Source organism: Choloepus didactylus, chromosome 2 (genome assembly GCF_015220235.1).
Source record: "Choloepus didactylus isolate mChoDid1 chromosome 2, mChoDid1.pri, whole genome shotgun sequence".
NCBI classification, from domain to species: Eukaryota; Metazoa; Chordata; class Mammalia; order Pilosa; family Megalonychidae; genus Choloepus; species Choloepus didactylus.
Genome location: NC_051308.1, coordinates 209,098,403 through 209,111,680, shown reverse-complemented (window position 1 = coordinate 209,111,680; position 13,278 = coordinate 209,098,403). Strand labels below are relative to the sequence as shown.

Genomic DNA, 13,278 nt, shown 5'->3' with positions numbered 1-13,278 from the left:
CCCCTTTCCCTACTTTCTTTTGGCTGCTTTCAGTATCTTCTCTTTTTTCTTAGCTTTTCAGCAGTTTTACTGTGATGTGCCTAGGTGTGGTTTTCTTTGTATTTACTTTTTTAGGATTTTCTGAACTTCCATCAAATTTGGAAAAATTTCAGTCATTATTTCTTCAAGTAATTTTTCTGCCCATTCTTTTATTTCCTTCTGGGATTCTAATTACATGTATATTAGACCACTTGATGTTGCACAGATTTTTTTTTTTCTCTTGCTGCTTCAGTTTGGGTAATATATATTGTCCAGTCTTCATATTCTTGTTTCCTGTCTTTTTGTCTTCAGCAGGATTTAATCTGCTGTTAAACCTATTCAATGATCTTTTCAGATGTTATATTTTTAAGTTGTAGAATTTTCATTGAGTTCTCTTTTTTGCATTTCAGTATCTCTCCTGAATTCAGCCATCTATCCATATTAAATTCTAAAATTTTAATATATATATTTTAATAGTTGTTTTAAATTCCTTTGTCTTCTCATTCTAATGATTGGGTCATATATGAGTCTGATTCTACTGATGTTTGTTGATTATAGGTCACATTTTCCTCCTTCACATGTCTCATAATTTTTTATTGTGGTTCAGATTTTATGTGAAAGAACAGTGGAGGATGAAATATGTATTTTCATATTTTGTTCTGTTTATTGCCAAGAGAATCTAAGCCCTTTCCTCTGTCTGGTGGTTAAGATGAAAGGCTGGTTATTCATATCCCCCTAAAGCTGTGGCTGAGTTCTGGCTGAGATGCAGCTTTAATTTGATTGAATTTACATCTGATTAGCCCAACTGCAAATGTCCCATCACCACTGCTGAGGGACTTATCTTTATTATCTTTGCAATATTTGAACTAGGAAAGAATTAAGCCACTGTTTCAGACCATTTTGTCTTTTGATTAAACTTCAGCAGAGCCCCAGAATTCAAGCTCAGGAAGGATGCATGTGTTTTTGTGACAGTATGTGCTGAGTGAAAAAAAGAAAAGAGGCTTTCTCCTTCTCACCCCACCCCAATGTCTCTGATCTCATCTACTCTCCCCTTTATTACCCTGCCTCCAGTCATGCTGTTCACCTCCCTACTCCTCAAAGAAGCTAAGAAAACTCTCACTTTAAGTCCTTTGCACCTGCCCAAAATGCTTTCCTCTTAAATTTCCACATGGCAATTTCTCTCCCTAAATTCAAATATCATCCTTTTAGAGAGGGCTTCCCTAACCACCCTACATACAAGAGCCTGCCTACCCTCATTTTGGCATTCCTTATTTCCCTTATCCTGCTTTATTTTTTTCTAAGGCATTTATGACCATCTGCCCTTCTTTGTATTTAATTTTTGGCAATCTCCAGAGAATCTCCAAATAGAGCTGGTGAGGCTCCTGGTAAAACTAACTTAGAATATTTTAGAACCTAGAATACTGTCAGAACTCTTTGGACTTTGGTGAAAGTGGTCTCTAACTGAACATATTTGATATTCTAGGAACTGTTGACCTTCAAGGACGTATCTGTGGATTTCACTCAGGAGGAGTGGGGGAGACTGGCCCCTGCTCACCAGAATCTGTACCAAGAAGTGATGCTGGAAAACTACAGGAACCTGGTGTCAGTGGGTAAGAATGGGCTATCCATATGACCATAAACTTGTCAATTACAGGCGAGTCATTATTTCTAACTCATTAAGTGTTGTAGATTGCCTGAAACTTGGCCTTGGGTTCTGTATTGCAGATGTCTTGTTCCTTTAAAACCAAGCCAGGATATAACTGGTTCTACTTCCTTGGAGGAACAACTTTATTTTGTAGAGCTAGAAATAGGACATGCTGTTGTGCTCCTTTCTGTTTCCAGAGGCCCTGAAGACTAGAGGAGTGGAACTAAATTCTGGTGATGCTATTTAGACCTCAGCGTAAACATTCATATTCTTTTTTTTTTAACTTCACAAGCAGGGTATCAACTTCCCAAACCAAATGTGATTTCCCAGTTGGAGAAAGGAAAAGAACCATGGATGACAGAGAAAGAAGGTCCAGGAGATCCCAGTTCAGGTGAGACCAAGACAGATAGAACCTTCTAAGACGTGTTCCCAGGTTGTAGGGATGGCTGAGCTACTGGACAGGGTAGGCGCTATCCCTGATTTCACCCCTCTCTCTGTTAACTCCATTCTTTACTTGATTCCTCCCCTAAGTCTCTCTGGAGTTGGATGGAAGAGAGGTCTTGTCCTCATTAAGTCTAAACTTGATTTTCCCTCTTTCTTCAGTATTTTAAGGCTGTATCAATCAAAGGCATTCCTCAAATCTTTAATTTTCTCTCTTGCATTCTATTTCCTATTTCCACTTTTTACTAACTTACTTTTTACAATTCAAGCTTCAACTATCATTCTTTTTTTAACTCATATATTTTAATTTTTTGTAATAACTATTTTATGAAAGCTCCAGTAAGAAAATTACCACCAGATTCCTTCTTATCAAATCCAGTGGTATATAATAATCGCCTTAAGCTTTGCTTTTATTATGAAATATTTTATACATTCAGAAAGACATAGAGAACAAATTCCATTGTAGCTTCCACTTAGATCAGAAATAAAACAGAGGTGAAACCCCTTTGTATCCCTCCCATCCCCCTGAAATAACCACTTTTCTAAATTTAAATATTGTCCTTCTTATATGTGTCTTCATACTTTTGCTATATATGTGTATATCCTTAAACAATATAAAGCATTTTTTTTCATGTTCTTATTCTTTAAGTAATTGGTATAGCCTGTCCAGTCGCTTTAAATAGTAACTGATTTTAGTAAAATATTTAGTTCAGAGCAATAATAAAAATGTCCAACTTCATTCAAAGTTAAATCTGTTCTCTCCTAGCTTGAGCCTGCTTCGGGCCAGGATGCCGAACTGGGGAGGGGAACATAGGCGGCTTCTTCTCTTCCCTGTCTTTTTCTTCTCCTTCTCTTCCCTCCCTGATTCAGGACCAAGATTAGGGGCCTGCAGGGGATAGACTTTATTACCGCCTCCATTCATTTAGAATTTGGAATTTTGGTGCTCCTTCTGTATTAAAAAAAAAAAATCTTGAAACATTAGTAATGGTGCAACAAATTGTCAAGTAAGGAAACCAGTCAGAATTTTAAAGGTTAAAAAATACTTTAATAGAACATAGCAACCATAGAAACCATTACAGTCTGGGTTTCTTACAAGTCTCTTTTGTATAATTAACACTTCCAGGGACAGATTAATAACTACAGGAAGCAGAATCATATATAAATAATACAAGTTTCAGTAAAAGACAGATTAATGTTCCTGTGAATGTTCTCAGTTCAAAACTCTAGTTTTGAAACTAGTGTCTCTCCTGCTGTCTCAGCGAGGAGAGGGCATCTTCTTTTTTTAATCTTTCTGAATTTGTTTTCCAAAAGTGCTTGTCAATTAAAAAAACTTACATTCTCAACACATTGTTCTGGAATTTCATTATTTAGTACTATTAGAAAGAGCAGGCCTGAAAGTCTCAAATTCTACTCTAAGATAAAGGGAAAGGGCAGGGAAAAATTTTTTTTAATGATATAAGAATAATGGCACATGTGATTCTTCTCCCCTCTTCAGCAGCAGATGTATAGTTGCTACTTTCTCTCATACCCCTCCTGGGAACCTTCACTGCCCTTCCAGTCATTCCCATAGTGCCTCCTCCAGCTGGGTGTGGGAAAGTCCCCTCCCTTAGGCCCTGGGCACTGGTGGACCTCTTCTCTGCTGGGTCACTTTGCCTGTCCAGGCAGCTTTCTAGTTCAGAACCCCTTGCTAGATGGCTCCAAGCTGTCTCCTTCCCATGGGCCCACTGCTTTCCCTATCATCCATGGAAGTGGAGATGGTCCTGATACAATCCTCTCTCAGTCTGTCTCTCTCCTCTGTGCTTCAAGGGAAGCTACATGTAGAGCTTCACAGTTTGAGACTTTTCGAAAATCAGAATCTTGATGCCCATCCTCATGTTCCCAAACTCCCATGTCATATTCTCTAAACAACCTGTGTTATGTTCTCTAAATGGCTTCCTGAAGCGGGAGAGCCTATCTTGGGATAAGGAGAAAGCACTCCCCACTCCTTTCCCATGGGGTGGAGGGAGGGATAAATGCTGTAACTCTCTCTGAAGGAACCCCTCTCTCTCCCTCTCCCTAACTTTCGTTTTTCTCTCTTCTCCTTCCATCAGCTCTTTAGTGTCTGGCGGAGATAATGGTTCGTGCTGGCAAAGCCAGTGTCATAATCCATTAGCATATCCTGTGTGGTGGTCTAGGACCTTGCTTTAGGATGTGGGGAATATTTGTCATCTACTGACAGTATCGTTCTTGCTCCTTGGGGCTTCAGATACATTTTAACATCCTGTTGCACTATCAAATGTAAGGCCATCTCTGTTTAAAATACTGTTCAAGATACTTTACAAATTTTATATTCATTTTACAGACGAGGAAATTAAGACCCTGAAGAAGTTAGATGATTTGCACAAGGTCATGTAGCTGCTGCACAGTAGAACTGGTGTTTGTTTCCACTGTTTCACACTGCAGCATTGTATTATGCTAACTTCACCTTCCTGCCATCATTTCCTCCACTGGCTATCTTAAAAACTGTGCATCCTGATCTCTTCCAGTTTCTCTTCTGGTTGACTGTTTTTTAAGTGCTTTTTAAACTGTATATCTTTTAATGCATGTATCATCCCTAAGGTCTATGTCTTTTACTTTACTCTTCTGTCTCTGTATGACAGCCTACAAAGGACTAATATGTTACAATGACTTCAACTCTTCTGTGTCTACATCCCCCAAATCATTGCCTCAGTCCTGGTCTCCCACCTCTACCCTGAGACTTTTCTAAGTTTGCCCTTGCCCGTGGGGCATCTCCAATAGGGTATTCCATTATTATGTGAACTTCATACATCAAAAATAGAGGCCATTGAAAATGATTGTATAAAAATGTAGCTTATGAGGGGTGACAATGTGATTGGGAAAGCCATATGGACCACACTCCCCTTTGTCCAGTGTATGGATGGATGAGTAGAAAAATGGGGGAAAAAAAAAGGCACCCGGTGTTCTTTCTTACTTTAATTGTTCTTTTTCACTTTAATTTTATTCTTATTATTTTTGTGTGTGTGGTAATGAAAATGTTCAAAAATTAATTTTGGTGAAGAATGCACAACTATATAATGGTACTGTGAACAATTGAATGTATGCTTTGTATGGCTGCATGGTATGTGAATATGTCTCAATAAAATTGAATTTAAAAAAAACAGAAGCTATCTTCTAGCCAACTCAAGGAAGCTCTGCTTCATTTCTTCTTTCAACCCAAGACTAAAATCCATACAGAAGCTATCTTCTAGCCAACTCAAGGAAGCTCTGCTTCATTTCTTCTTTCAACCCAAGACTAAAATCCGTACTGTCAGCCTGTACCCTTTCCTAAGTTTCGTATAACCAATCTTTCCCTCGTTTGCCAAGTTTTCTTCTTAGGAAATAGCTCTTAGACTCACTCCACTCTCCATTCCCATTTATATGCCTGATTTTCTTGCTTTGTTGATTTCCCAGATTTCTTGGTTGCATTTGTTCATGTCATGCTCTCTCTTCCTAAACATCTTGGAGGTTATTGCTGGATTTGGCCACGAGTATCATTCTATTTATTTTGTCGCTTCCATGTTAAGGAAACTTTGAGTCATTCTCTATTCCTGGTTCAAGTTATTCAAATACATTTATATAATTTTGATGCCATTTATGTTTTATCCAAAATTAATAGGCACTTTCTGTGAGCCTTTATTAGAATGGTCCCTTTATTAAACTCCCTTTATGTTACCCAGTTGGAAGGTATTGTTGTTTCTTGCCAGGACCTTGACTGTGCAGCGTTCAGACTGGGTCTTGCCTTTCCTTCTCTTTTCAGATCCATTTTCATTTTTTGGATCCTTTCTCTTTCTGTTTCTTAGTTTTCCTCATTTTGCTAAAATAGTTCTTTCAGTATTGTATACATAAAATAATAGAGTGTTGGAATCTGATCTGCCTCTGTCCTCTCTCTAATATTTATCCTCACAACCTGCCCTCTCCTAATTATCCTTTCCCCATTCAATTCAAAAGTATAGACTCTCCCCAATCTCTGACATCATCACACTGGGTATATAATGGCACCTTTAGCTTGTTTGCTTTTCTTAATTTCACTTCCCATTACCTCCCCAGGCTGTTTGACCATATTTAAATATAGTCAAAATCTCATGTACTTTAGATATAAGTACATGTACTCATGTACTTTAGATATATTGTTGTCTAAATCTCTATTCCATGCCCACTACAGTGATTTCTCAAAGCATAATAAATGAGTTATTTGCATTTCTTCATTTCTTTCAGACTTGAAGACTAAAACAGAAACTAATGAGTCAGCTGCAACGAATGACATCTCACAGGAACAGTTATATCATGGCATTGTGATGGAAAGGTTCATGAGGGATGATATCATTTATTCCACACTGAGAAAAGTCTCCAAATACGATGATGAGTTAGAAAGCCCCCAGGAAACCTGTAGGAGAGATGTAAGACAAGCCATCTTGACCCTCAAGAAGAGAAGCCAAGAAACTAACAAATTTAGGGAAAATATCTTTGTGAGTTCAAATGTTATTATAGAACAAAGAAACCATAAATGTGACACACCTAGAAGAAGGAACAAATACAATTTAGATTTGATTAATCATTCAACAAGTTATGTAAAAACGAAAACCTTTGAATGTAACGTATGTCTAAAAGTCTTCAAACAACCCATTCACCTTACAGAGCACATGAGAATTCATACTGGTGAGAAACCTTTCAGATGTAAGGAATGTGGAAGGGCCTTTAGCCAAAGTGCATCCCTTACTACACACCAAAGAATCCATACTGGTGAGAAGCCCTTTGTATGTGAGGAATGTGGCAAAGCCTTCAGACATCGCTCATCTCTCAATCAGCATCATAGAACTCACACTGGGGAGAAGCCCTATGTATGTGATAAGTGTCAGAAAGCTTTCAGCCAGAACATTAGTTTGATCCAGCATTTGAGAACTCATTCTGGAGAGAAACCCTTTACATGCAATGAATGTGGGAAAACCTTTCGACAGATTAGACACCTGAGTGAACATATAAGGATTCACACTGGGGAGAAGCCCTATGCATGCACTGCCTGTTGTAAAACCTTTAGCCATAGAGCTTATCTAACACATCACCAGAGAATCCATACTGGGGAGAAACCCTACAAATGTAAGGAATGTGGAAAAGCCTTTAGGCAGAGAATACACCTTAGCAACCACAAAACTGTTCATACAGGAGTAAAAGCGTATGAATGTAATCGCTGCGGAAAAGCCTATAGGCACGACTCATCCTTTAAGAAACATCAGAGACGTCACACTGGAGAAAGACCTTATGAATGTAATGAATGTGGAAAAGCCTTCAGCTATAATTCATCTCTTAGTCGACACTGTGAAATACACAGAAGGAAACCATTCCAAAATAATGTGTGAAAAAAAGATTATTCACAATGAGAACAGAAGCCTAATCTAGACCAGCCTCAGTCCTGCATTTTTGGGTCCTCTTCAACATTTTCTGTGGTCGCTTGTCAGACCCTCAGCAGCCAAAATGGTGAAGCAGATCTAGAGCAAGGAATATTTTCAGGCAGCCTTTTGAACGATGCTGGAGATAAACTTATAGTTTATTTCTCAGCCACATGGCCATGGCCTTTGCATAATAAACTTTCTTTCATTCCCTCTCTGAAAAGTACAACAAGGTAGTGTTCCTTGAAGTTGATCTGGATGGCTGTCCGGATGTTGGTGTAGAATGTGAAGTCAAATAAATGCATGCCAACATTTTGATTTTACAAAAAGGGACAAAAGGTGGGTGAATTTTCTGGTGCTAATAAAGAAAAGCTAGAAGCCACCAATAATGAATTAAGATAATCATGTTTCCTGAAAACATAACCAGCCATCAGCTGTTCAAAACTTAACTTGTAAATTTTTTTATTAACACACAAGAGAAAAAGATCATGTATACCCAACTACCATCTGATTATAAATGACAGTGAAATATTAATTCTACCCTTTTAAAAAAAAGCCTAGTCTAAAGTATCTATTCGAGGGTTTTAAATGTCAGGACTCAGGACTCATAAATAAATTTGAGGGATTGATATAATGATTCCAACTTTTTATTTTGCCCATTGTGTAAAAAAACTGCAGTGCTAACCACCAAGTACTCCTTACAGAGTACTAACTCAAGAATACAGGATGGTCCTTCAAACTAAATAAATTCAGCATTATAAAAAATTCACAACATAGTTGTTACTATGTTTCTGATTTCACTGTGGATGAACAGATTATTCTTCATGGACATTCATTGATTTACAGATCAACATTTGGGAACAATTGTTTAAAATACCACTACCCTTATTTTTCTAAATCCTTTTTTTTTAACAGGAAAAACTTGCACATAGTGTAATGTTCAAAAAGGCACAGAAGTTTGTATGCAATGTAAAGCCCCCTACCACTAAATTTTATCTGGAAGCAACCATTTTTTAACCAATTTTTTGTACACCCTTCTGGAGATTTTCTATTTATATCCAAGAGAATACAAATACAGTTTTTCCTTTTTCTTTTTAAACAGAATGGTAGCCTCCTATACAAACACATCTGAATGTTACTTTTATTACTTAACATGTCTTGGAAGTTATTCCACATCAGCATATAAAGTGCTTACTCATTCCTTTGTTTTCATGCAGGAAAATCATGCTGTTTTTAATAAATGAAACCAAAGAATATAAATAATAAACATCATACATTTTACAAAAAGTAAGATAATATTACCTACACACAGAAACACTCTTGGTTCTAAGAAAACAAAACATAAAACCTTACATCTCACTGAGAATTTATTTGTAACTTCTTGCTTTGCAAAACTGACAAGATATATTCCAACTTGACATTTGCTGTATACCATATAACACAAACACAACAAAATTGGTTTAAAAACTTTGTTGAGATAGATTTTTTAAATTAATGTAATTTCTGAGTCTTAGATGTTTAAATAACAAGAAACTTTTTGTAACATAGTATCACTTTGGACTGCAAGAGCAGTCTTACATCATAACTTTGCACCAAATTTTTTATTTTCAAGTTTTTCTTCCACTTTTGTCTTCCTTCAAACTTCTATCTAAATAAGTAGTTTTAATAAAGACAATGGAAGGGGTTAGGTTAGAATTTTTTTTTTTTTTGAGCTCTAGACACTAGTAACTCATTCCTCTGTGTCAATCTAGTTAGAAAATTCTGTGTAACACTCTATTATATGTTTCATGTGGATTTAGTGTTACCCCCTGGACTGGCAACAGAAATTGTTCTATACGTGCAGGGCTCTGAGCAATCTCAGGGCAAGGTGATCCGTACATCTCTTGGTGCAACACAACAGCTATCTCTGGGGGAGGGATTGTTATAACACTTCCTTGAGAAATCTCTTTCAATCTGTTTGGATAAATGTCTAATGAAAATAACTTGCTGCTTGCAAGTAATCTACTATTATTGGTAGTAGTAGTAGTTAATTACAAGCTATCTGCTACTTTATTATCCTCCCTCAGTTTATGTTTCCTCACTCTAAAACATTTCCCCAAAAATGGTTAAAAGAGATGTATTTAAAATTGTACCTTCATTCATCTTTAACGTCCTGATAATTGCCCATAAAACAATTAGTTCCCACAGGTTTATCATTAGAAGTAAAGGATCCACTATTTGAGCCTTTTAAAAAGAGAAAATAAATACTGCAAACACTTTCCGTTTTAGTTTTGGAAACTGTTTTTGTTTTTTGTAAAAAGAGGAATAAAATAAAAAAACAAACACTATCCTGCCTCTGGCCCCCAAACTTTGATGTTGCTGCTTAATATCTTTTCTGAAGAAGCATTCTAAAGCTACTATACCTCAAAGTATACAGCTATTTCTTTCTGAGCTGATGTCAAATGAATTGACCATGACACAGAGTAGAACTCCAGGCAACTAATGTCAAAAAGCTTGGGGACCACAACGAATGAAAACAAAAGCACATGTTCTAAATGTGAACAGGTCTAGAAGTGGTGGTCTAATCAGTTTCTAGTAGAACAATGGTTTCTTCAGCATTATTCTCAAGGAGATGATCACATCTTGGAAGGGCAGCAGTTTTCTGGGAGACAGAAAATATGATATACTCTGAAAGGTCCCAATCAGCATCTGCTTTTGTTTTGTTTTTAAAGAAAAGTCCCGAGTCAGCTTTCCTCCAAAGGCTGATGCTAATCAGAGCATCAGGAAATATTCCACTCTGCTCCTGGGCAGGGCCTCCCTTGTCAGGAAAGGTCTATTTAAAGATGAAGGACTGAAATCGGATGGTGTCTTCTCCTTGGTCCAGCTGTTTTCGTATTTGTGACAATTTCCAGTGTAATATCTTGATCCACTCATCAGCTTCTACTCCTGTCTTTGCACAGAGATAAAATGTCCTGAATGGAAATACTAAGCAAAAACAGTTTACCCTTTCCTGTGAGTAATCAAATTGTACAGCTGAACATTCTGTTAAGTCTAGGATCCGAATTGGTTCTGGTGACATTTGGTCTTTGAAATATTTCAGTTCATTCCTATGCAAAGTGAAACATCGTTTTCTATGTCTTGACTAGGCCCCCTTGTTTGATGAGGTAAACAACTTTGGTGCCCAGAGAAGGAGCCATGGGCATGAGGTCATTTTCCATTCTTCCTGTTTGCATTGCTGTGTAATCGTGGATGGATTCATAAATGGAAGGTTCCTCCACTTTTCTTGGATAAGGATGTTTCAGAACAATCAGAGTGCCTGTTTTGCTTCCAATCAGAGGCTGGTTTGCAAAATGCTTGACAAAATCCTTCAAAGATGAGAATTCATTAAAGCCAAATTTAAATAAATATCCAGTATATTCAACATGAAAATGTTTGACAGAGTCTTTGGCTGTTATGGAGAGAGAGTACAGCCTGGTCCTTTTGTTACTGTCCCTTAGAAGGTAGCTTCCATCGGATCCATTTGAGAGAAGAGCTTCTGCTGCTTGGCGGGTGAGATTGCCATGATAACATCCCAAGTCTCGGAGCAGCTCAACTTCTCCATCTGATCTGCTCCACAGATCTGAGGGATCCTGGGCAGTCATCTTTCCTTCTAGAGGTTCTGCTCTGCCCATTCATGCTCTTCTCAGAAAGCCCCTGACAGGTGCTGTGGGGAAGAGGCAGCGAGAGACCGGCTCTGCTGCTCCTCACCCTCTCTTGTTCCTCAGTCTCATTCCTTTTTATAGCTGCATAGTATTCCATTGTATGGTGCCCTTTATTTAGTTCACTATGGAAGGATTTTGGGGTTATTTCCAGTTTTCTGTTTATACAGTGTTGCAATGAATAATATATGTTTTTATTTTTCTTACATGTAAATATATATGTGGGAGAAATTCCTAGAACTGGAATTTCTGCATTAGAAGGTATGTGCATTTGTAATTTTAATATATATTGCTATATTGACCTTCATAGTGGTTGGACCAATTTATTCTCTCACCAACGAGATATGGAACTATAGAAATCATGACTGGTCCTAAGGCTTCTCTAGAGCAACAGATCTACCAACCATCAAAGAAGCATGAGCTTATTGCAGTGTAACCTAGAAGTACCAGCTGAGCTGCATTCCTGTGGATGTTCTGATGGGCAGCACTTGCGATCCCTGGAACTGGAGAGGAATGTGCATCTTCTTGAATAGCAGCCAAGCCCACCAAGTTCTAAGCTGGAGAAGGAGACGCATCTCCACCAACTGCTCCACCTCCCTTAGCAAATATAATCTTGGCTGCAACCTCTTTTATTGGAATGGGGGAGAACCGACAATTGAGGCAGGGTACTTAGGATGTCAAGGTCTACTATGGATGACCGACTGACCATGCTTAGACTTTTATAGGATGGTTGTGTTCACTAGTTAAAATTAACACATGGAGGGAGACAGAAAGGAGGAGAGACATGACTTTCTAATAAAAAGGAATGAGCATTAATTAATTAGTTAACATTGCTTATTTTGTTGTGGTAGCTGAGCACCAAGGCCAGGGCCACCATAATTTCATGTTTATTTTTCAATCTGATAAAGTTTTGTTACTAAGTTTGTGTTTCTGTGAAATGTTAATGGAGTTTCACCCTTCTCCATCCCCGCAGCCACTATCCCAGTTATAACCCAAAGCCTGGCACTTAAGAACCTCTATAATATCTAGTCCTTCCTAATAGCTTCATCTTCTCCTTACTTTGCCCCTTCCCATATATACTCTGACTAATTTAATATGCCAATTTGGACTCCTTAGGTGGCAAATAGCAGAAACCCACTGAGGCTAGCTTAAGTCTCAAAGGAGGGTGTTTTAGAGGGATACTTGGGTACCTTATGGAATTCAGGGGCTATAATACATGCTAACAATGGACTGTGACCAGGACCTGAGGCACATTGGAAAACCCAGGAGGTTTTCTCTCTCCATTTCTCACCACTGCTGCTGCTGCTGCTACTTCTTCTCTTTCTTCTTTTTCTAAGAAAGCTGTTAATTGTGTGAATACAAACAGAAGACTTTCCCCTGGTACTTTACTGCATCTAGTAAAAACCCAGTATAACGGGATAAACTAATCACAGTAAGTGTTTCTGTTGTATATTACTAAAACTGAAGTGTTAATCTTAGGTGAATGTGAGGTCTAAATCACATTAATGAGATGTAATTTCAAAAGAAAGAAAATCAGGATGCTATAGGAAAAGTTGGCAGTGTGATTGGTGCTGTGGTAGGTCAACATGCTTGATAGGCAGCTTGAGTAAAAACTCTGAAAAAGCGTCTGGTTTACATCATCCCTACTTATATCATCTTCATTCTGGCTTTTTTTTTTTTTTTTTCCTTCCACCTCCTTGCAGATCGTGGTTAACTGCAGCACCAGGTTTTACATATATTCAGTGTTCGCCACCCAGACAAAAAGCTGTCTTCTCTTACTTCCAGCTCAGAATTCTGAGGAAGATCTCTTATTGGCAGTTAGGACAGGTGTCATCCCTAAGCAAATCCAACGTAGCAGAGATCAGCAGGTTCACGGGAACCGTGTGCTTGAGCGGTGGTGCTTAGGTGGTTGAAGGGGCAGGAGAGGGGTTTCCAGAAGAAGTTACTGTTCATAGAGTTCCAAATGCTACCCACTCAATGCCAGCACAGAGAGTAAGAATTTTAGTACTGTAAAGAGTGTAGGAATCCATCTAATTCAAACTTCTCATTTTATAGATGAAGAAATAATCACCTT

General features: G+C 38.0%; 2 protein-coding genes, 1 long non-coding RNA gene and 1 pseudogene across 4 annotated transcripts in view; 2 read left to right on the top strand and 2 right to left on the bottom strand.

Moving 5' to 3' along the window:
- The window catches only part of ZFP69 (ZFP69 zinc finger protein), a 32,089-nt gene extending 24,226 nt beyond the window's left edge, over window positions 1–7,863 (top strand). The window contains exons 4-6 of one of the 2 annotated variants that reach the window (XM_037827575.1): window positions 1,502–1,628; window positions 1,959–2,054; window positions 6,359–7,863. In XM_037827575.1, the coding sequence (XP_037683503.1) occupies window positions 1,502–1,628; window positions 1,959–2,054; window positions 6,359–7,497 (1,362 nt within the window). In that variant the 3' untranslated portion in view covers window positions 7,498–7,863. Of the gene's footprint in view, window positions 1–1,501; window positions 1,629–1,955; window positions 2,055–6,358 lie in introns of both variants that reach the window. The other variant, XM_037827573.1, reaches the window with a different exon arrangement.
- LOC119527498 overlaps window positions 1–13,278 on the bottom strand; it is a 60,713-nt gene that overhangs the window by 9,003 nt on the left and 38,432 nt on the right. The window lies entirely within an intron of this gene.
- On the top strand, window positions 7,613–7,929 carry LOC119527497 (annotated as a pseudogene).
- Window positions 10,340–11,264, bottom strand: LOC119527496 (dual adapter for phosphotyrosine and 3-phosphotyrosine and 3-phosphoinositide-like). Its single transcript, XM_037827579.1, is given in 2 exon segments — window positions 10,340–10,628; window positions 10,630–11,264. Coding segments are annotated over 2 exon segments (837 nt in total). The 5' UTR covers window positions 11,178–11,264.